Raw genomic sequence first — 23213 nt, forward strand, 5'->3', positions numbered from 1 at the left:
CCTATTTTCAACAAAGTCCAGTATTGTGGCTTCCCGCCCCCCCAAAGTCTGAGAAAATCTTTATCCTGGTAGAAGGATGGTGATGGACTTAGGGGGAAGCAGTGGGAATTGAGGGGCAGCTCAGTTCTGCCTTAGGCAAACTCAGTCCTTTTTTTTTTTTGCAGGTGGAGCCAGGAGCATAATTGTGGCAATTTTCCCCATTTGCCTTTTCCTTTCCCCCTTTCTGTTGTGTTATTCCAATCTCCTTTCTCCCAAAGTAGTGAGTGGTGGGATTATGACCCAGAAATGGGCTCTCTGTTAATCTTCCAGTTCTTGCATTTCTTATTCCAGCTTAGAGAAGGAAGTGAAGCACTTTATTTTGTGAACCATGGTCATTGCTTTTTTTCCCCCCATCCACTAGGTTGATGCCCACAGCTTTCCAATTGCTGGAGAAGGAATTAGTCAGGCTGCCCTCAGCACCAGAACAGTGTTTTGCATGGAGGATAGTGGGTCCAATAGTTACTTTCTGATTGAATAAAAGGAAACTTCAACTGTTACGTATATTGTAGACATGATGGATCTACCATGAAGGGATCTCCTTTACTGTAATTTCTCAGTCCATTGCATGTAATCTCATAACATGCTAGCGGCGCCAATCATGAATCCTCTTTTCCCTCACAAAATGGCACTACTGGCAAAACATTATTTAGTAGCAAAATATATTTTAATTGAAAAATCATTTTAAGTAACTGAATAAAAATGTATACCAGGAACCTTCCAATAGACAGCAGAGTATGTACATTTTGTCAGAGTGGAGCAGCATCTATTTAATATATTTTTATATAGAAAATACAGGCATATTTAAAAATGGAAACATGTAAGAAGGTATGTCACAAGAAATAACAAACTATAACACAAAATAAAAAGGTCAACCCAAAGTAACAAGTTGACTGAAACGAGACAAGACCCAGCACCGTGTTGGAAAGTCTTCACGTAAATTGTGCGATGTCCAGGACTGCCAGGAAGAGATGATCCTGCATTTTAGGAGAGCTGGTTGGTTGTGCAGTGGTTAAAACCCAGTCCTCCTTTTCCTAGAACAAAAAACAAAGATTCAACAGTAAAGAAAGGGGGAACAGCTGTATGGGGGCTTATTAAAACACAACTGAAAGTCTCAGATACCTGGGCATCATCTGTGATGTGGTTTGGATGGATGGGGGTCATTCCTTGGGAAAACGAAGGGACACGGAGAAAAAGTACTAATGTACACGGCACACTGGAGTTTGAGTCCTGGCTCTGTCACTAGTTTCCTGTCTGACAACCTGCTCATCTGCAGAATGAGGGCTTTGGATTTCGTGAACCTAAAGGTCTCTTACAACATGAACTGCCTACGGTTTTTATTTATGGTATTTGTTTAGGATCCATTTTCTGTGCATAGTCAGAGGAAACACAGTATCTTCCTTGAGGACTGAACAATGTGGGAATGATTCATCAGTAGAGAAGGCTACAGATTGAGGGACTTAATGGAATGCCCCAGGGTATTTCTCCACCAGCTGTCACGATGCCTGAAAACTGCTCGGTCAACCAGCTGCGCTGTGCTTAAGTCGCTTCAGTCGTCTCTGACTCTGTGAAACGCTATGGACAGCAGTCTGCCAGCCTCCTCTGTCCATGGGATTCCCCCGGCAAGAACACCGGAGTGGGTTGCCATGCCCTCCTCCAGGGGATCTTTCCAGCCCAGGGATCAAACCCGTATCTCTTACGTCTCCTGCATTGGCAGTGGGTTCTTTACCACGAGCATTAATTTTTCTGTCTTTACTAAGTATGAGGGAGACAATCTTTAAGGCACTCAATCTTGTGGAAAGAGAAAGAAAGTATGTGTAAACATTTATTGTTTTGATTTCTCAGAAAAGCTTTCTCTCCATCTCTTTTCATCAATGAATTGCCAGTCTCTTCCACTCTTTACCCAAAGGCATGGTAAAAGATTTAGCAAAATGAACTTTCACATTAGAATAACCCAACCTAGGGTCACCACTGATTGATCCATCATGGGCCCTTGAATCAATCTGGGCTAATGAGTTCTTCTCCTGCAGTTTTAAAATGGGTCAGCACACTATTTCTGTGGGCAGTGGGGTCCTTCCATGTGAAATGAAGAGCAAAGGAAACCATTCTGCAGCGGGAGGATGGAGAAGATGTTGGAGACAGGAGGTGAGATGGGAGGGGAGAGGCTTCAGATGTCTTTCAAGTCCTCAGTCTGTTTGTCCTCATGCTCAGCCAACCCATGTATGGGGTTCCATATGAGGTCCCATTATTGTGATAACGGATTGCTTTCTTTGCTTAAGCCACTTGGAGTTGCAATAAGAGAGTCATAGCTAATACAGGTCTCCTAGAAAAATCCATCACTGTATAAGGAGAGGGGGGTGGCTGGGTCTTCTGGGTTGACCTTTCCTATAATGAATTTGCATTATTATTATTTTTTATTCCTTTATCAAACTTTTGAATTTAAAAAAATCTAGATTTTATTACCTTTATTAATAGCATTTTATTGTTTATAAAAGTAAGTTCTTTCTTGACATCCTCTGGTCAAGAAAAAGTTCCTATAGGGGTAGTTGACTCTTGAATAATGTTGGGGTCAGGGGAGCGGACACTCTGAGTGGTCAAAAATTGGTGGATGATTTTACAATCAGTTGGTCCTCTGTATCTGTCGTTCCACATCCACAGATTCAGCCAACTGAAGATTGTGTAGATCTATATTATGGATCTATTGGGAAAAAATCTATATATAGGTGGACTCCTGCTGTTCAAACTCGTTTTGTTCAAGGGTCAATTGTATTTTGATATTAGGGAACCACACAAACTCTGAGCTTCATTTATTTATCTGTAAGATGAAGGAGTTGAAACATAAAGCTTTAAATAATGTTACAAATACTTCCTGTTCCTTTTTGAGTCACTGTCATTATTGTTTCTATCTTTGTTTTTTCTTTTCTTTGCTCTCTTTATTTCCCCAGAAATCCTCTCCAATCTGAGTCTCATTTTCTTAAGTTCTTTCAACTCTGTTCTCAGGTAAAACTATCATTTTTATGTTAGAAAGTTCTAAATCTACTTGTACAATCCAAATTTGTCCTTTAGGGTTCAATTTTTTTTCTCTCTGCAGAGATGCATATACTTGAGATGATATGAAGAAATTCATTGGCATGAGACAGATATTTTCATCAATTAAGTTTATATGAAAATAGATTTTTGTCTTGGCAAGTTGACTTTAATTGTCCAATCAAAATTAAGTAAAAGGACATGAAAAAAAGAAATATTCTTCTCAGTTAACTGAATTTTTCACTTTAAAAAATGAATATGGAAATATCCATTTTTTCCAATGATTCCTATAATATAGAAGTAAATGTACATAATGCAAATCTAAGTGATGTAATATAACGACATATATTAAAATTTTAAAATAGAGATGGTAATATTCCAACACTGCAATATTTATGAGGACAATGGTGTAATATTGAAAATATTTTATCAATGGTATGATGCAGTATGTAATCAAAATGATACAGTATTGGCATAAAAAACAGACCATAGATCAATGAAACAGAATATAGAACCCAGAAATAAATCCACATATATATGGTCAATTAACTTATGGTAAAAGAAGTTACCATAACTACTTCTTTCTCCTAGAAGAAAACATAGGTCATAGGCTCCTTGACAACAGCTTTGGTATGGTTTTTTTTGGATTTGCCATCAGAGCAAAGGCAACAAAAGCAAAAATAAAGAAGTGGGACCACATCAAACCCAAAAGCTTCTGCACCACAAAGAAAAGCATAAACAAAATGAAAAGACAATCTACTGAATAGAAGAAAGTATTTGCAAACCATATATAAGGATTAATGTTCAAACTACATAAAGAAATTACAGATGTATATGAAAAGACATTCAGCATCACTAACCATTAGGAAATACAAATTAAAACTACAATGAGATGTCATCTCAAACCTGTTAGAATTGCTATTATCTGAAAGGCAAGAAATAATAAGCATTGTTGAAGATGTACAGAAAAGGAAATCTTGTACACTACTGATGGGAGTATAAATTGGTGCAGCCACTGTAGAAAATATTATGGAGTTTCCTCAAAAGATTTAAAATATAACTACCATGTGATCCAGCAACTCTCTGGGTATTTATCCGAAGAAAATGAAAACATTAATTGGAAAAGATGTCTGCACTCCCATGTTCATTTTGGCATTATTTACAGTAGCCAAGACATGGAAACAGCCTGTGCCCATCGATGAATGAACAGATAAAGAAAATTTTCTTCATAAACACACACACACCTCACAATGGAATATTATTAAGCCATAAAAAGAATGAAATCTTGTCAACTGTGACAAATGTATGGACCTTGAGGTTATTAGGCTAAGTGAAATGAGTCTAAAAGAGAAAGACAGATACCGTATGATTTTGCTTATATGTAGAATCTAAAACAAAAACCAGAACCAAACTTATGGATACAGAGAACAGATTGATGGTTGCCAGAGGTAGAGGTGGGTGCGGGATTGGGCTAACTGGGTGAAAGGAGTCAAAAGGCACAAATTTCCAGTTATAGAATAAATAAGTTATGGGAATAGAATATATAACATGGCAATTATAATTAATAATACTGTACTGCACATTTGAAAGTTGCCAAGAGCAGTAGATCTTAAAAGGTCTCATTTCAAGAAAAAAATTTTTATAACTACATATGTGGACTTACATAGTTAACTATACTGTGGTGATCACTGCACAATACGTACATATAGAAATATGGAATCACTATGTTATACTAATATACTAAACTAATATAATGTTGTATGTCCATTACACTTCAATAAAAAGTTTATGATATTTAAACTTTCAAACTTTTTCCTTTGATTTATTTTTGGGATAATCTTTTCTCAACTATGATATTTATCTGGTTACAAATGAGAAATCAATTCCTAGAACACATTTTTACATAAATTTTCTTGTAGTCCATTAAACTGTATATACTGTAAAAAACATGGAAAAATAATTGACTTTAAAAATAAATGTTCCTTATCATCAGTTTCAATACTATTTGTATTATAAATAGGAATGCAAATGAATATCAGTAAAACATATCGAGTTTATCATTTGCATTCTTTCTTATGAAGGGTGCAATCTACCATTCAAGAAGTCGTTAACTTGTTTAATTAAGCTCTCTGCTTTGTCAAAAAACTTCACAAATTTGCATGTCCTCCTCATGCAGAGGCTATGCTAATCCTCTAAAATTATGTTGTTTCAATTTTATTATTTGTGTTGTAATAAATGTGTGTTTTTGAGAAATCATTGTTTTATCTGTCAAATATTAACTAATACTTCTTCATTTGGCTTTAGTTCAAATCTCAAAATGCATATTTCTGGATACAAAATGCTTACCTTCAAACCTGAGATACCTTCTGGCTGTTGGGACAACTTAACTTGAACTTCAGTCTTCTCACGTTGTAGATAAACAGTAGTTTTTGGTTGTCTTACCTGGAACAGTCATGTCCTGTCCATGCCGAGAGACAATGGCATCGGTTTGGTCTTACGCATTTTCCACCATTTAAGCAGGGAGACTGGCAGACAGCTGGGATGAAAAATTCATGCATTTACTTGATGAATACTTAGTAATCATGAAGATGCTCATGAAGACATGTGGAGTAAGATTTGACTCTGTTTTCTGCTCCAGCTGCCACCATTCCTCATGGACTGCATCCTGCCAGTTTGCTCGATCTCACATTATTATGTGGTACCACCTCCCTCTGTCCTTCCAAGTAAAAACTGATCTTTATATTTAAATCCCAGCTTAAGTTCTACCTGCATACTGAAACCTCTGCTGATAACTCCGAGTCCACTAATTTTTCTCTTCTTTAATCCTGATTTAGGTAACTAATTTGACACTGTTTTGAACTGAAAATTATTCATATGCTCAATGAGACTGTCAAGCTTGAGACAGCCAGTAATGAACTCTATGACTGATGAAGTCATTATATCAGATGTTAATTCTTATGACACCAGATCAGGCACATAGACTGGCTAACATAACAAATGATTCAAAAGCCCTTTGCACTTGCTAGCAAATTTATTTCATGGCTTTTACCAACTTGAATTGGAATTACAGAGCCTGGGGTCTAGTTAAAAATGAGCCACTGATGTAACCCTGAGTGAAAACTGGGAGATTTACTATACAGTCATCTTTCTCACAGGTCCATAGTCTCAGGGTCAAACTCTTCTCCATGAATCTACTTGTTAAAAAAATCCTATGGACACTAAAAACAGATGAAGACCAGCCAGTTTCATGTTTCAAAGAAAAAAATAAGATGCCTGTTGGGAGAAAGCTGGAAATGAGAAACATTTCAGTCTCATTGTAACTTGCAAATGCAGGATTTCCCAGATGAAAAACTCATCTTTGGTGAGAGAGGAAGAAATATCACTTCTTTATCACTCATTCATAAAATATAGGGAACACATCAGCAACCCAGGCACTTGACAAGCATTGAGAGAGGATAAGAATGAAAACGCACCAGCCTTTGCTCTTGGTGAGCTTTCTTGACAAGCAAGCCAACAAAATGCACATATTTGCAATATAACCAAAAGGAAATTATGAAATGAAGCAGGGTCAAGAATAGCAAAAATAAAACTCAATAGTCTACAACTAATTCTCCATAGCTGCTTGCTAATATTAAAAAATCACTCCTTTTCAAGAGCATGATGATTTAGCAGTAACTGACTGTACTAACAATTTTTTTACATTATTATTTTTCACTTCTCCATGTAAAAGCCTAACACCTTCCTCCTTCCCTATAACATGGGTGACCCCAACGTTCCATTCTGGGTACCTTCTCATGCCACCTTCTGCACAGACTTCTTTTTCTCCCTCCACGAAAGTTTTCCAGTGATGACTGATATCTATCTTCAATGTAGTGTGTCTTCTGGGAAGATACATCATCCAATTGCCTGTCAGACCTCTCCCTTGTATGTTCCAACTCAGTGTGTCTTTGTGCATGCATGCATGCGTGCTCAGTCATGTCCAACTCTTTGTGACCTCATGGACAGTAAGGTATTTTCACGTAAGAATAATGGAACGGGTTGCCAGTTCCTCTTCCACAGCATGTATTTTCTCAACTCCTTATCTGTACCTTCAGCCTCAGCCTGTCCTTACTTAACTCTTTATCTGTATCTTCAAACTCAGCCTGTCCTTACTTAACTCCTTATCTGTACCTTCAAAGCTCTTCCTTTTGGGTTCTTTGTCTCAGCAAATGGCACCATCTTCCACTCAGAAGCCTAAACTGGAAATATCAACCATGACTCTCCTTAGACCTTTATTTCCACAATAAATCTATAACCAGGTAGTGTTGATTCATCTATCTTCTCTCAAATCTATCCTTTTCGGTCACCATTTCTCTAGACTTCATTGAATGTGAAAGTGTTAGTCACTCAGCCATGTCCCACTCTTTAGGACCCTCTGGATTGTAGCCCGCCAGGCTCCTGTCTATGGGATTCTCCAGGCAAGAAGACTGGAGTGGGCGGCCCTTCCCTTCTTTAGAGGATCTTCCCGATCCAGGGATCGAACCCAGGTTTCCTGCACTGCAGGCAGATTCTTTACCTCTTGCCAATTCAGGCTGGGATAAGTCTCTAACAAGTCTATTTTTAAGTCTTGCTTTCTGCCCTTTTCTGTACTGTTCCCAAAATAATTTTTCTAAAAGAATATCTAATCACCTGATTTTCCTGCTTAAGTCCCTTTAACAGCCTCTGTGGCTCAGAAGCCATAATTAAGTAGGCACTGCACTTCCTCATCTGGCTCTGCCTAGCTTTACACTCCACTTCCGGCCACACCCCTCCACGGCCTCTATGGCTTCCGCTCTGGCTCTAGTCAGCTGATCCAGTCTGTGTTACACTCCTATGCCTTTGTCTGGAATGAGCTCCACCTGGGGACTCCTCTTGCTCTTCCTTTGAGTCTACGCTTGTGGAGCCTTTTTCGAACATCTACTGGGTCTTCCCTAGTGGCTCAGACCGTCAAGTGCCTGCCTGCAATGCGGGAGACCCAGGTTCGATCCCTGGGTCGACGACTGAGCAACCTCACTTTACATTTGGGTGGTTTACTCATTTTACTATTGATCATGTAGAGAGTTCAATTAGCCTCCGGTCATTATACTTATGACTGGAGTATATACTTAGAAGTATATACTAGTATATACTTACATAAGTATATACTTATACTTATTATACTTAATGACTCCAATCATTATATAGTATACCTCCATACTTATAGGCCATTCTGCTATAGGCCATACTACATCCCTTCTTCTTTTCTAGGCTGGATTCTGGAGAGCAAGATCTCCTGTTTTATACCCTTTTGTATGTTTAATACCCAATGGATATAAATGGGATTTTTGCTGAGGTAGCTGCAGCAAAACTGAAAAACATCAAAGACTGTAGGGCTTATGGCAGTAAGGTGCTTAATGTCAGGGAGCTAAGGAACTAAAAGAAATACGAATCAGCCAGATTAACTGAGCTTTAAATGGCAAGTGTGTGTGTTTAGTCCCTGAGTCGTGTCTGACTCTGTGTGACCCTACAGACTTTAGCCCAAAGGGCTCTGTCCATGGGATTTTCCAGGCAAGAATATTGGAGTAGGTTGCCATTTCCTCCTCCAGTGGATCTTCCTGATTCAGGGATCAAACCTGCATCTCCTGCATTGCAGGTGAATTCTTTACTGTTGAGTGACTGGGAAAGATCCTTAAATGGCATGGTTCTAGCTAACTATGTAATATCTATAGAGATGGAATGTTAGAAAACAGATTTTCATGGTAGAAAGCAGGTTTAGGGATAACAGGAAACTTAGGCAGGGCTTTGGAGGTGAGTCTGAATAGGCAATAGCCACGTCTGCAGGGGACAAGATGTGACTGGCAGGAAGGGAAGTAAGTGTATCAGGTATGCTGGTGCCAGTCCACGCAGCACCTCAGGAGGCAGAAGAATCTGGGCTGGATGTGGAGACAACAAGCAACCATCTCAGGTTCTTAAATGGGGCAAAGACATGCCCAGAGCTGTGTGCAATGGTGTTATTTTGGAAATAGAAATGGGAAGGTTAAGTAGTAGACTCTGGCAGTGATCCAGAGGAAAGGTCTTCTACTAGCTGGTGATAGTGGAGATAGAGGAGGATGCAAGAGATATGGAGTGGGAAGGAACAGAAAGGAGTGCTGATACTGGTAGATGAAGGGGGAGGGAAAATTGAGAGTGTCTCCGTCTGGAAGCATGCTGCCAACACCTACAGAGATAAGATGCCCGGGAAAGGGCAAAGCTGGTTTGCAGGTAGGTTCAATTTTGTATGCATGAGAAATATAGATAAATATCAAGGCTGGGGCTTCCCCGATGGCTCAGTGATAAAGAATCCAGCTGCCAATTCCACCCCTGATCTGGGAAGATCCCACATGCCTGGGGCAACTAAGCCTGTGCACCACAACGACTGGGTCATGCTTCAGAGCCTGGGAGCTGCAACTACGGAAGCCCAAGTAGACCACTAGAGCCTGTGGCCCGCAAGAAGAGAAGCCACTTCAATGAGAAGCCGGAGCACCGCAACTAGAGAGTAGCCCCTGCTTGCGGCGACTCAAGGAAAGCCCGCACAGCGACCAAGACCCAGCGTAGCAAAATAATAAACAAATAAAAAGTTAAAAAAAAATCAAGGTTGATTTGTGATAAAGAAATATGAAACATTACTTTAAGACTGTCAAATACCCCTTGCCCTAGCCCTTCTTTTTCTTTCATTTTGTTTTTCCCAATTTTTCTTGAGGTATTTCAAATTGGTTCCTTTCCTCTATAAACAGCAGAGTCATAACCAATGTCAGGCATTAAAGGAATCTAAAAGTTGTCTGTGTTTTCCATAAAAAGTTTAAATAATGAGTGAGGACATGTGATGGTGATATCAGATTTTAAGGGTGTTACAGACTTGAGACTTTAGTGAAAGTTATGAGCCCGTTTATACAGCAAGATACATAACATATTAAACTTTTAATACAAGAGTGAAATGTCACGGGTTCCTACACCACCCAAAGCTCACCTATGGTACTGTAAAATCAACAAGGTTTACAATAGAGTGCTAATGATAATACTATCAGGAGTCAACCACTGTACCATTTCATTTGAAGTCTGCCTTTTCTCTGATGAAAATACAAATGGAGAAATGAAAAAAAAAAAAAAGTTTCAAATAAAAACTTCAAATTTAGCCTCCAGTATTACATTTTTCCTTCCCTATACTCATGGATGGCTCACTTTCAGCTTTATGTGGGGTGGCTGCACATCTGCTTTGGCGTTTTTACAACTTTGACTCCCATTTCCCTGACTTGCTTCTTAATAGTGCCCCTTTCATCCTCCAAAATCTCCCAGTTTGGAGGCTAAATTATATAGTCATTTGAGCCTTAGAGTTCGTGACAAGCTCTGGTGTCAGTTGGCCTGCTCTATTTTACAATTAACCTCACTAGGAAGTGGTATAAATATTATTTACAACAGGAACAAGAAGGGTTAGAGTTAACACAAAATAAATACAGTGAGTTCTATGCTTTTAACAGTTGCCTGACAATTAGGACATTAAAAAGGTAAAAAAAAATCTATCATTTTAGACTGCTGGATTATTTAGACAATTACTGAAAAACCTGTCATATGTGGGCACTATGCTAGCTACTGAGAATATAAAGATCACAAATATCCCTGCCCACCAGTGGCATATAATCTAGTGAGGGCAGGGAAAGATCAAAATCAAGCAATTAAACAGATAGCAAAGTATAGTGGATAGGCAGGTATTTGAGCACGGGTTGCTATGAGGACAGGTTTATCACCAATTAAATCAACAACAGTTTGTTACTGTCTTCCATGATAAGGAACCATCTCTTGTAAAGTTATTTCACTTTAACTTCAATTGTATTTATTTAGAGCCTGTTCATTCTAAATAGTTACTACGAATTTAGTGACTTAGCTTCATAGAGATGTAAATAAATATTCTTCTGAACTTCTGCATTATTTTTTCTCTAATTCTGCAAAACAGAGCAAATGGCATGAAGAAGGCTGACAAATGACTCACCTCTGATGCTCTTATTTGTCACACAACCCTGAGAGGTGTCTCTGAAGCAGACACAGGCTGAGCATTGAGACCACCATTCAAGGGACCATCTTGAGGAATTCGTGAGAAACCCTGATACCCTTTGGACTTACTGCCACCTCTGAATCTGAGTCACACTCACTGGTGTTCTCTAGGGTTTCATGGAGTCCAGTCACCAACAAAACCAACTCTGACAGGATGCCTACCTATATGACAGCGGGACCCTGTCCAGCCAGGCGAACAGTCACATTGATAAGGGGCCACACAGCGACCACCGTTCAGACAGGGAAGAATGCAGATCGCTAGAAAGGAGATCAAAAAGGATTGGATCAAAACCCACACACTCAGATATGATCAGAGTTTTCAAAAGATATTTTCCAGGAGGAGTAAAACCTTAGGTGACCCACTAGATAACTTTCCCGTATATGCTGTGTTTATTAATCAGTATTATTGGGAAAACACAATCCAAAAAGTCAATCTGGACCCTTAGCCTCGTGTAATGACTCCAATGCCAAATGCACTCTTCCGTGAGGACACACCAGAATCGATGCCTGCTAAGTGCATTGCTTTCTCTTCACAAAATAAGCAGAATGTTTTCCATTTATTATCGTTTCAAATTTCCATTACAAATTACATAAAATGATCTAAGAGGGTTTGGCTGCCTTGAGGTTCTCTTCTTGGCTGTAATTAAATGTGAAAATGCAGTCAGATAAGCTCTTCCGTGGGCTGGTGTGGGTAACACGTTAGTAGCTGCCACCCTTTATTTCCTTGGAGCCAAGGCCTAATGGTGACTGAATCTGGCCTCCCTGACATTCTCCATGGCAATCATTTCTCCTACTAGAAATCACTGAGCTCCGTAAAGAGGCATTATCTGTTTAAAAGAAGTGAAACTGTCTACTGACTTGGTATTCAAAGCATGGTTCTCAAGACCAAAGCACTGGCATTCCATAGGACTTAGTTGGAAATGCAGAATCTCAGGTCCTGTCTTGGATCTACCAAACCAGAAGATGCACTGACCCTCTCAGGGGGTCTGTAAGCACAGGAAAGCCTGGGAAGCCCTGATCTAATGCGCTACAGGCACATGTTCAGCGAACTAAGCCAGGCCTGTCGTGATCCTTGGTATTCTAGCGGGTCACATGTGGAAGCCCTAAGTGGGAAGGTAGGACTGGGGAGAAGTAGAAGGAAAAATTCTCTTCTTTCTGAATGACTGTGGGAACACTTGTTTTGGTGAGCTATTAGCAGCCTAAACTGATTTCCATTGTATATTCTCCTTTCTACATTAGTTGAAATACTTACACTTTAAAAAGTTTCAGAATTTCTAATAAAATGTTTGGCGTTAGGAAAAACTTAGTCATCATATCAATGACTCAATGTGATTAATATACTCCCAATAATTTTATCCATGTGTATGTATTTTTAAAGATTTTGAAACAAAGTATAGTTTAGACATTAAAAAATTAAAGCCACTTTTTCACATTCTCCTGGAAACTCAAATTTAAATATATTTTTTCCTGTATTAAAGTATCAACCATTGTATAGCTACTGGAGTACCAATTTATTTTTTTTAATTGGAAAGAGCTACCCTTAATGAATGATGGGCTCCCTATCTTACCTGCAAAGTACAATTTTATGCAATGCCATGAATTTATACTAATCTAGCAAGAAGCAGCACAGAACATAAATAGATTGAGATAAAGGGAGACCAAGGTTGGGAAACCAACCCTTAAGCTCCTTCCCAAGAAAGGTCTTGGAAATCTGTGCCAGTAGGCAGGTTGAGATGGCCTTAGATGGAGTTTGATAACTGTATTTTCAAGGTCTGTAATATTCTAGATCTTCTGCAACTAAATGACATGTATAAATCAGCTCTCAGACCTTTGTCTGGTCTGTCACGGGATTTAAGCAAGAGAATTCCTGCCACTAGTGAAGCCAGTTCCTAGTAATGTCCCTAAGTTGGCAGCTTCCAGGCAAACCATCGGAACTCAAAGTAAAATCTTAGGACACAACTTGTAAGATATGAGGACAGACTCACGCTCTTCACAGAGGCGACCCATCCAGCCGTCTGGACAGGAACAAGCATTTGGGCGTTGGCAGATCCCTCCATTCTGACATGGGAACCGACAGACAGCTGGAAAACAAGCAGGATGGGTCATATATCTAGGGAATTAGGAAAGGCAAGGCTGGTTGTCAGAAAATAGGATTGAACATTTACATTTCAGAGTATATCCTCGAATCAAGTCTTAAGGAAGAGAAACGAAACCCAGTTTCAAGATTTGGTTGGGGATGAACATGAGGGGCTCAGGAGGGACATAAACAAGTTTGGGTAGTTCTGAGATTATAACTATCAAACGTTTTAGTAGTTTGGGGATTCAGGACAAAAGAGAACAAAGTGGTTTATATAAAAGATTGTCTCCGTTTATCTGGACAGGGGAAATGCCTTTCTAGGAGATTTGAAAATTCCCTTAAAGGAAGCCTTTGATGGCTAATAACTCTCTGGTGCTGCCAGTGTTCCACATTATCTTAAAGAACTGAAGAAACAAACAAGTAAACAGACATACAACTCTCATTTGACTTCTGACTTTAAGTGACACGAGCTATTTCTTAAGGAGGTAGCTCCTCAGCACCCCTCTCAAGAGGAGTTTGCATATTTTCTTACAACCTATGAGCTAACAGGCACATGAAAAGATGCTCAATATCCCTAGTTATTAGAAAAATGCAAATCAAAACTATAATGAGGTATCACATTGGTCAGAATGACCATCATCAAAAAGTCTAAAATAATAAACGCTGGAGAGGGTGTGGAGAAAAGGAAACCCTCCTACCTTGCTGGTAGGAATGTAAACAGACACAGCCACAATAGAGAACAATGTGGAAGCTTCTTAAAAGATTTTAAAATGTACTATATTAGTCATGATAGGATCCCATATGGGGCCTCATTCCTTATGGGGCACAGGGGTCTGCTAACGATGGTTGGTTAGAACTGGTATCTGTGTTGAAACACCTGAGTGTCCAGGAGGTTGACCTCATGACCCAGTCAAGACACAGCTCTGCCTAGGGACTGGAGAACACTCCCAAGATCCGGAGAGAAGACTTGCTTAAGGAGCCATGATTGACTCAGGTCAGGGGCCAGGTATTGGACCAAAGGTCTGTGTGCAAGCTTTCAAAACTCCAACTGGTAAAGTTAAGAAAAGTAACACACATGATATGAGAAAACTGAAAGTCAAGGAAAGATAAAATAGCATGCCTACTAGTTCTTGGCCATATCAGACTTCCATATACATTTTTCTACAGTTTCACTAATAACTAACCATTCAAATATCTCCTTACCTCTGCAGACAGGAGGTGATGTCCAGGTTCCATTCTCTAGGCAAACACTCCTCAGGGAACCCTCCAACATGTATCCACTGTAACAGGAGTAGGTGATCATGTCCCCATACTGATAATGTACGCCTCGGGCAATTGCATTTTCTACGTGAGTTGGTGGACCACAGGAGATTTCTACGGGAAAATAAACAAACAAAAAATAAGCTTGCGATACTAACCCAGCCAGTGGAGAGGAGAGAGCATAGTCTCACCTCTAAGACTTAAAGAAGAAAGATAAAATACACAAAGGTAACCTTTTAAACTACATTGAATCTAAAAGACACCAGAAACTAAAAGCATCACCTGCTGCTCTCTAGAAAAATTTGATGTACAAGATCAAAGGTTATGCCTTCTGATTCATATGTTGAAGCTGAGGTATTTTATACTCAAGGCATGAAGTCTTGTCTTCTTACACCTCACCAAAGAGATATAAGAATTTCAATGCAGGATGCTTAACTTATCAGATAAGAAGAGAAGTAGCATTTGGATTATTTACAGCTTATCACTTTAAAGATCACGAATTGCAAGACTACAGATATCATCATGGCTGTTTTATCAGTGCCTAGAACCCTGCCTGGTGCAATGGGCTCTCAATAAATATTTGAAAAATGAGTAAAGGAATGAATATTGTCTCTAACCTAAAGATAACTCCATTTACACAGCTTGACAGGGTTTATGAAATTCAAGCTTTCACATTAGTTTCCCTCTTTTCAAGACTACAAGCAGTGACCCTCTTCTTTTGGAATATGTAAGACTGAAGGATAATCCTCTCTTTTAAAAGTGCGTGCTTTGAATATTTAAATAAAAATGTTTATAACTAATTTTGCTTTGAGAATTTTATGGGGATAAACTAGATAACTAGAGTTGTTCTGTACTGCCTCACACAACAAGGGCTGGATTGGAGCCAGGATTCTCATCCATTTTCAGTTTGTACAAGGCTAACTTTTAGATGAGTTTTCATAAACTGGCTTTTAAAAGGCCACTTTCTGGCCATAATACTATTTAAAAACTTGCCAGAGGCCATGATCACTTTTTTTGATTCTTCTAAATTTTCTTTTCCTTCTAAGGTAGTTAAAAACATTAATTCAATCAGTCACAAATCAAATAAACATGTATTCATGCCTACTGTGTATAAGAAACTGGAAAGAAATAAATGAAGCAAATGCTATACCTTTGCTCAAACAAACGGGTGAAGATGGACAAAGAAATATAGTCATATAATTTAAAAACAGCTGTATCAGAGGCCTGGTTACCATACTGCAGAAAATTGAGGTCAGTGTAACTAATTATGCTTAGGCGGTTGTCAGTGACAATGGTCTTTGGACTAGACTGTAAAGCTTGAGTGAATCAGAGGACTATGGCTCCCAGGTTAGAGGAACAGTAGGTACAGAGATAAAAGTGAGCTGCTGGATGGTTTACAGAAGTGGTTATCAAAGCAGAGGTTTCAGGCCACCTATGTGGGAATCAGCTTGGATTCTTATTAAAAATGCAAACTTCTGGGCTTTCTGGCTTATGAGTCTGTATCTTACACACTCTCCCCAGGAGTCTCATGCCCACTGAATCTTAATCACTGATTTGTAGTGATAAATAGCAGAGTGAGGCGAAAAGGATGAGGAAGGTGGTTAATTCGGTCTCAAGAAGGATATTTGTTCTAAGCCACAGACCTCCTGTCTAATAGAAAATGCAAAAGAGGGACTGAGGATAACGAGCAACTGTGGAAACTGTCTCCTCTCCTAGGCAACCCCTGATCTTCTCAAGAATATTGAGGAGTAATTCAGCATGCACTGAAAGGACATTTGTAAGAAAGGCATATCCCTCCTTGCTGCTGCTTCCGGTGCTCTGAGTAGGACGTCTCTGGGAGCCAAGACCAACGTGAGGATATGCGGGTAGAATCAGGCCACTTGGCTCACTTTAGTTCAGGCTAATGGCTTTCAAGTAGCCTAGACAGTCTGGCTTATACATACTTAGTTCTTCTCACTTAACTGGGGATAGATTTCATAAGGATTTGGGACCCAAAACCCCAGCTAAAACTATGATAAACACTTCGCTGAAGTAAAATCAAAATTCTAATGCTGCAGTAGGCTGCTAGTGGAAAATTCAGGGGTTTGGGGTTATTTTACGCTTTCTATCAGGAGATAGCAATATCACAAATATATATCAATTAATTTATTTTTTTAAAACAAACCTATAAGATAGGAATTTCTGGTGCTATTTGCAGATGAGAACTCCAAAATTAAAGAAGTTAGGGCACCAGTGTAAGTTGAGGATTAGGACATTTTGAGGATAGAATTCAAACCCAGGAGGGTAGGATATTGGACAGGAAAGATGCATTACATGTGTTAAGAAGTATCAAGAGTTCTAAAAAAAAAAGAACAAAATAATGCCATGAATGAAATAATGCCATTTGCATCAACCTGTGATTATCATACTAAGTGAAGTAAGTCAGACAAAGACAAATATCATATGATATTGCTTATATGTGGAATCTACAAAAAGGGTGTAAATGAACTTATTTACAAAACAGAAACAGACTCACAGATACAGAAAACAATTTTACAGTCACTAAAGGGAAAGGAATTGTTGTTCAGTTGCTAGTTGAGTCTGACTCTTTGCAATCCCATAGACTGTAGCACACCTAGCTTCCCTGTCCTTTACTATCTCCTGGAATTTGCTCAAACTCATGTCCACTGATTGGTGATGCCATCCAATCATCTCATCCTCTATCATTCCCTTCTCCTCCTGCCTTCAATCTTTCCCAACATCAGTGTCTTTTCCAATGAGTTGGGTCTTCGCATCAAGTGGCCAAAGTACTGAGCTTCAGCATCAGTCCTTCCAATGAATATTCAGGACTGATTTCCTTTGGATTGATTAGTTTACTCTCCTTACTGTCCAAGGGAATTTCAAGAGTCTTATTCAGCACCACACTTCAAAAGCATCAGTTCTTTGGCTCTCAGCTTCCTTTATAGTCCAACTCTCACATCCATACATGACTACTGGAAAAGCCACAGCTTTGACTATATGGATCTTTGTTGACAAAGTGATGTCTTTGCTTTTTCATATGCTATCTAGGTTTGTCACAGCTTTTCTTCCAAGGAGCAAGTGTCTTTTAATTTCATGACTGGAGTCACTGTCCTCAGTGATTTTGGAGCCCAAGAAGATAAAATCTGCCAGTTTTCATTTTTTCTCCATTTGCAACGAAGTGATGGGAGCAGATGCCATGATCTTAGTTTTTTGAATGTTGAGTTTTAAGTCAGCTTTTTCAATCTCCTCTTTCACCATCACCAAGAAGCTCTTTAATTGCTCACTTTCTGCTATTAGAATGGTATCATCTGCATATCTGAGGTTGTTGATAGTTCTGGCTTATGATTCCAGCTTATGATTCATTCATTCCCAACATTTCACATGATGTACTCTGCATATAAATAAGCAGGGTGACAGTATATAGCATTGATAAACTTCTTTTCCAATTTTGAACTAGTTTGTGTTCCATGTCCAGTTGCTTCTTGACCTGCACAGAAGGTTTCTCAGGAGGTAAGTAAGGTGGTCTTTAATAATTCTCATTAATAATCTCTTTAATAATTTTCCACAGTTTGTTGTGATCCACACAGTCAAAGGCTTTAGCGTAGTCAATGAAGCAGATGTTTTTCTGGAATTCTCTTGCTTTTTCTATGAAACAGCGAACATTGGCAATTTGATCTCTGGTTCCTCTGCCTTTTCTAAATCCAGTTTGTACATCTGGAAGTTCTCAGTTCACATATTGCTGAAGCCTAGCTTAAAGGATTTTGAGAATTACCTTGCTAGCATGTGAGATGAGTGCAATTGTGTAGTAGTTCAAACATTCTTTGGCATTGCCCAAGAATACAGTTGGGATTGGAATGAAAACTGACATTTTCCAGTCCTGTGGCCACCGCTGAGTTTTTCAAATCGGCTGACAGATTGAGTGCAGCACTTTAACAGCACTGTCTTTTAGAATTTTAAACAGCTCACCTGGAATTTCATTATCTCCACTAGCTTTGTTCATAGTAATGCTGCCTAAGGCCCACTTGACTTCACACTCCAGGATGTCTGGCTCTAGGTGAGTGACCACAGCACTGTGGTTATCCAGGTCAAGGCAGGGTTAATCAAGGTTATCCAAGTCATCAAGGGAAAGGAGCGGGAGGGATAAATTAGGAGTTTGGGATTAACAGATACACAGAAATATATATATATGTATATATGTATGTGTATATATATATATAAAATAGCATAGGGAGCTGCATTCAATATTTTGTAATAACTTATAATGGAAAATAATTTTTAAAAGATTATATACAGATATGTATAAGTAAAAGAAAAAGAAAAAAGAAAACAGCAAATGCTTATGTATATTAAAATATTAAGAAAACCCCACAAAGACAAGTCGAGAGTTGTCACAAGGCTGCAAGAGATGCTGCCAGGCTGTTATATATCAACACAGTGCTAGCCCACAGGTTCTCCAGTTGTGTTTTTAGGACCAGCAGTATTGCCATCAGCAACACCCGGGAAACTGTTAAATGCAAATTCTCAGGCCTCACTCCAGACCTACTGAGTCAGATACTCTAGGGTGGGCTCTGTTTGTACCATGCCTGCTAGGTAGTTCTGCTATCCGCTCAAGTTGGAGAACTACTGTGAAATAAATTTTGTATTCCAAAGTCCATTAATGGATAGTTTAGAGACTCAACAATGCAGAGAAAAATTTGTATTTTAGATTTAACATCCTGCCCGTTCCTAGAAAAGTGTGATTTGAAAATCTATTCAGTGAATTCTGGTCAGGCAGGTTTTAGCCTAGTTCTGGTAAGTTTCTCTTTATGTTTGGATTTCAAATTAAATAAAAAAAAATTTTTTTTTTTTAAATAGCAACACAGAAGTTGATGACCATGATAAGACAGAGATCTAAATATTGACATGTAAGTTACTTGATTGAAAATAATCTCAGGAAGATGAGAAACTTTCATTCCCCACTAAGTAAATTCACTGGCTCCCACGTGTCCACTTACTTTCACATTTGGCACTTGTCTGTGTCCACGTCTCGTCAGGGTTGCAGGTGATAGTGCTCTGGCCCCGGAGCAGGAAGCCTTCCCTACACTTGATAGACACGTTTTGATCAACATAGAACTCCTTTTCAGAAAGCACAGCATTCTCAGGGATCACAAATGGGACAGGGCATGGATTTGCTGTTAAAAAGAAAAGAAAATTCTTACTGATATTTTCTCTCCTTTTTTAGTTTGTTTCTTTGAAGGCAGAGTATGAACTCTGCCAGAGTTCCCAGTGATGACAATATGAGGCTTCAAAACATAGAACTTCAAACATTAAATAGACTTATTTTGCATCCCCATGCAATTATTTGTCAGGATAAAATAGGTAAGATCTGAAAACATCAAGCTCTTCAAACACTAATGTATGGTCCTAAAATTCTAAGATGGCAAATTAAATGCTTCACAACTGCAGCCCTTCCCCAGGGAAACCAAAGCTGTGCTAGAAACCAAGGAGTATATCAAACATCCCCTTCATATTTGAAGCATATTAGGAACGTGGGATGAATGCTACCTATTGTCCCTGTACTTTCTTTTACTGAACATCCTTCAGAAGGTGGGCCAGAGAAAAGTCAGACATTTCTCAGAGAGCTGAATATAACTTTAGACCCACACCACTCTACAAGAGCATCAGAGCTTAAATTATAGAGTTTCCCAGGCTTTTTGGTAAAAATGAACTCATTTTTCTATGGGTTTGAAGGAAATACAGGAAGTGTTGCTTTTAGTGTAAGAGTGTGATGCACATATCAACACCAATTTCATGCAATTTCAGTTTTTCTAATTTTCATTGGGCACAAATGAAGTCTTTGTGAGTAAGAAGGGTGTCAGCTGAATTCTAAAGGTTTGATTAATGTGTTGTAATACTTAAAACAATACCTAGAGTTTTCTCAATTTATACCTTGCTTGGGAATACTGTTTTCATTCCAGTGGCTATAGCTAATTATCTTCATACACTATATTTATGTTTACTTTATTATATTAATATTGAACAGTAAATATATTTTATCACTCCTATCATATGTAATTCATTATACATTTATATCAAATTTTTAAAATTAAGTTGCATTTTCTGTGAGTGTTTTGGACTTGTACTCATCCAAGGAATCTTATGAAAGCTGATTCTCAGATAGGCTATTTTATATAATACAGTTGATTTTTAAAACACCCCATAGTATTCGGCTTGGATATGCACAGATTTCTTTCTCTGGGCCAATCTCACTTGTCAATAGAGTTTCTACTATGTTCTAGACATCCGGGGAAACTGAATCTGATTTAAACCCCTCCTACGGTCAACACACACGTTTGCAGAGAGGAACAGGGTGGCTCCAGGTCCCATTTTCTGTGCAGGAAGCCTCGGGCGCCCCTTCAAGGCTGTAGCCTCTGTTGCAGGAATATATCACGTTGGGTCCAGCGGTACTGTTTTCAACTTCAGCTTTCCCATTCAGAAACTCAAGTGGAGCTTCACACATGATCTCTAAGAAGAAAAAGCAAAGCCTCATCTTAAATGATTCTCCCAACCCTCTTCTTTACACAAGGATTTTATATCACCTATTTGATAATTTAGAAAGAAAAAACCACAGAGAATAACAGGATTCACATAGAGTGTTCTATTACTATCTTGCATTCCAGAGATAGAAGCTACACAAACCATTATCACTGTAGTTTGAATTAAACCTACTGCAAAATGGAAACAATCCCCTCACCAACTCCATAAAGAAAGAAAGAAAGAGAAGTAGCTCAGTTATGTCAGACTCTTTGGGAGAAGCCTGGCAGGCTACAGTCCATGGGGTTTTTCAGGCAAGAGTATTGGAGTAGGTTGCCATTTCCTTCTCCAGGGGATCTTCCTGACCCAGGGATTGAACCCAGGTCTCCCGCATTGCAGGCAGACGCTTTACCCTCTGAGCCACCAGGAAAGACCCCACCATAGCAGTTTCCTACTTCAGACATGTTTCCTTTTTGGTCCCCTCTTCCCTCCTCTGTACATACATTCAAGTTTGATCATGCACCAAAAAAATGCTATTATCTGGAATGCCCATTGATGTGAATATTGAGATGTTACTCAATGTTTACGTATATCTTTCTGTATGCACACACACAGAGTTCCCTTTCAGAGCTACAAAGTCATACTCTCCATTGAATTTTAGTCATATAATATTGCTTAAAAGACTTAAGATTCCTAATGCATACAAAATCAGCTCATTAATCTACATTAGAGACAAAGTGAACAAAACTCAGGTACCCCAAGTCCTAGTGTTAGGTTGCCACTAACTTCATTTCTGATACTGGGCAGGTCACATCCCCTCTCCCAGTTCATTCTTCCTCATTGGTTAACTGAAGCGGGTAGAGCTAGATTATCCTAGAGGTCTCTTCTGGTTTGAAAATTTGATGACTCCTCCAGAATTATTAAGAGAAAACAAATTTTAAACTTGCCATTTGACTGGTTTGTAACTATTGCACTTAAATACATTGCTTTTTGGCAGAGGAATCATATGAGCCATATCCTAGGAACTGAGTCACTTGAATTCACCCACATCTTGCTAAATAAACTTGGCTGTTCTCATATGATGAATTAATGCAAAATTCCACCAAAAATGTGAATATTCATTTGTTGGACAGATGTGTCAACGTTACTTTAAGAAGATGTCAGTTTTGCCCACTACTGTTACCAAGGCAACAGTTCTAAGTCTTCTAAATTGTCATCATTTGGGGGGAAACCCACAAAAAGAAGGCAAGTAAACTCAATAATTAACTAGTTTCAAAACAAAATGTTTGCCATTCCAGAGTCAGCAATCTTCTGCTCTGTTCCAATCTAATCATTAATCTCTACCCCAGTTTTTCCACTGTTTTATTGGTTTGGTGCCTGTGAGCAAAAGCCCATAAAAGACTTTCATATAGTTCACGGAGTCAAAATTTGTTTTTAATTACGGAAACAACTTGCAAAGAAAATGAGGCCACATTTTTATTGCGTCCTTAGTATCATTTTGGGACTAAGAGTCATTTGACTTACTTTTGCATGTTGCCACCTCTCCACTCCACTGTCCGTTCTCCTGACATACCCGTTCTCTGTTCCCCTGAGAATCAATAAAAACAGGTTACTGACAAGACGATTCCTCTACAATGAAAAAATACGAGAACGCAAAGCCAACTCAGCTGTGAACTTGAAATTCTTGGCATTGGGATGCTAACTGAGTTCATTAAATAAATACAGCTTAAGAAGTAGGTTTAGACTTTCAAAAATGTTTTCGTCAAATTACCTCAAGATTCATATTCTGGCTGACCAGGGTAATTCAGGTACAGACTTTGTTTCACTTTCTGCTTAAATGACAACTAATTATAACCAGTAGCAGAATGTGTCTGAAATGTCTGAGAGGTATATTTGCTTAGGATTTTAAAAACTATTTTGAATTGAGTTCCTTTTTCAGTATCTGAGAGGTATAGCAAAGAAGTGAATTTGTTTATATATACCCTTGGACATGAACTACGTCAAGATATCTTATTGATATCAGGATTGAATTTTTTGACAATGTAACTTACCCATTATATATAAACTTACCCTATTAAGGGCCCAAGCAAGTAAAATTTTAAGTATTTTGAGCAAAAATCTTTCTAAAAATTTATTTATTTATTTAGGTTTCCAAATTTTGTTTTTCTTTTTTTTCCATTTATTTTTATTAGTTGGAGGCTAATTACTTTACAGTATT

General features: G+C 38.7%; 1 protein-coding gene across 1 annotated transcript in view; it reads right to left on the reverse strand.

Annotated features, from left to right (window-relative positions):
- Positions 1-681: 681 nt before the first annotated feature.
- SVEP1 (sushi, von Willebrand factor type A, EGF and pentraxin domain containing 1) overlaps positions 682-23213 on the reverse strand; it is a 190062-nt gene continuing 167530 nt past the window's right edge. The window contains exons 41-48 of the mRNA XM_065947403.1: positions 22520-22583; positions 20813-20986; positions 19477-19653; positions 14426-14596; positions 13131-13226; positions 11308-11403; positions 5506-5599; positions 682-1070 (exon numbers count right to left, since the gene is read on the reverse strand). Of these exons, the coding sequence (XP_065803475.1) occupies positions 1049-1070; positions 5506-5599; positions 11308-11403; positions 13131-13226; positions 14426-14596; positions 19477-19653; positions 20813-20986; positions 22520-22583 (894 nt within the window). The 3' untranslated portion in view covers positions 682-1048. The remainder of the gene's footprint in view (positions 1071-5505; positions 5600-11307; positions 11404-13130; positions 13227-14425; positions 14597-19476; positions 19654-20812; positions 20987-22519; positions 22584-23213) is intronic.

The sequence above is a fragment of the Muntiacus reevesi genome, chromosome 10 (assembly GCF_963930625.1).
Source record: "Muntiacus reevesi chromosome 10, mMunRee1.1, whole genome shotgun sequence".
Classification (NCBI taxonomy): domain Eukaryota; kingdom Metazoa; phylum Chordata; class Mammalia; order Artiodactyla; family Cervidae; genus Muntiacus; species Muntiacus reevesi.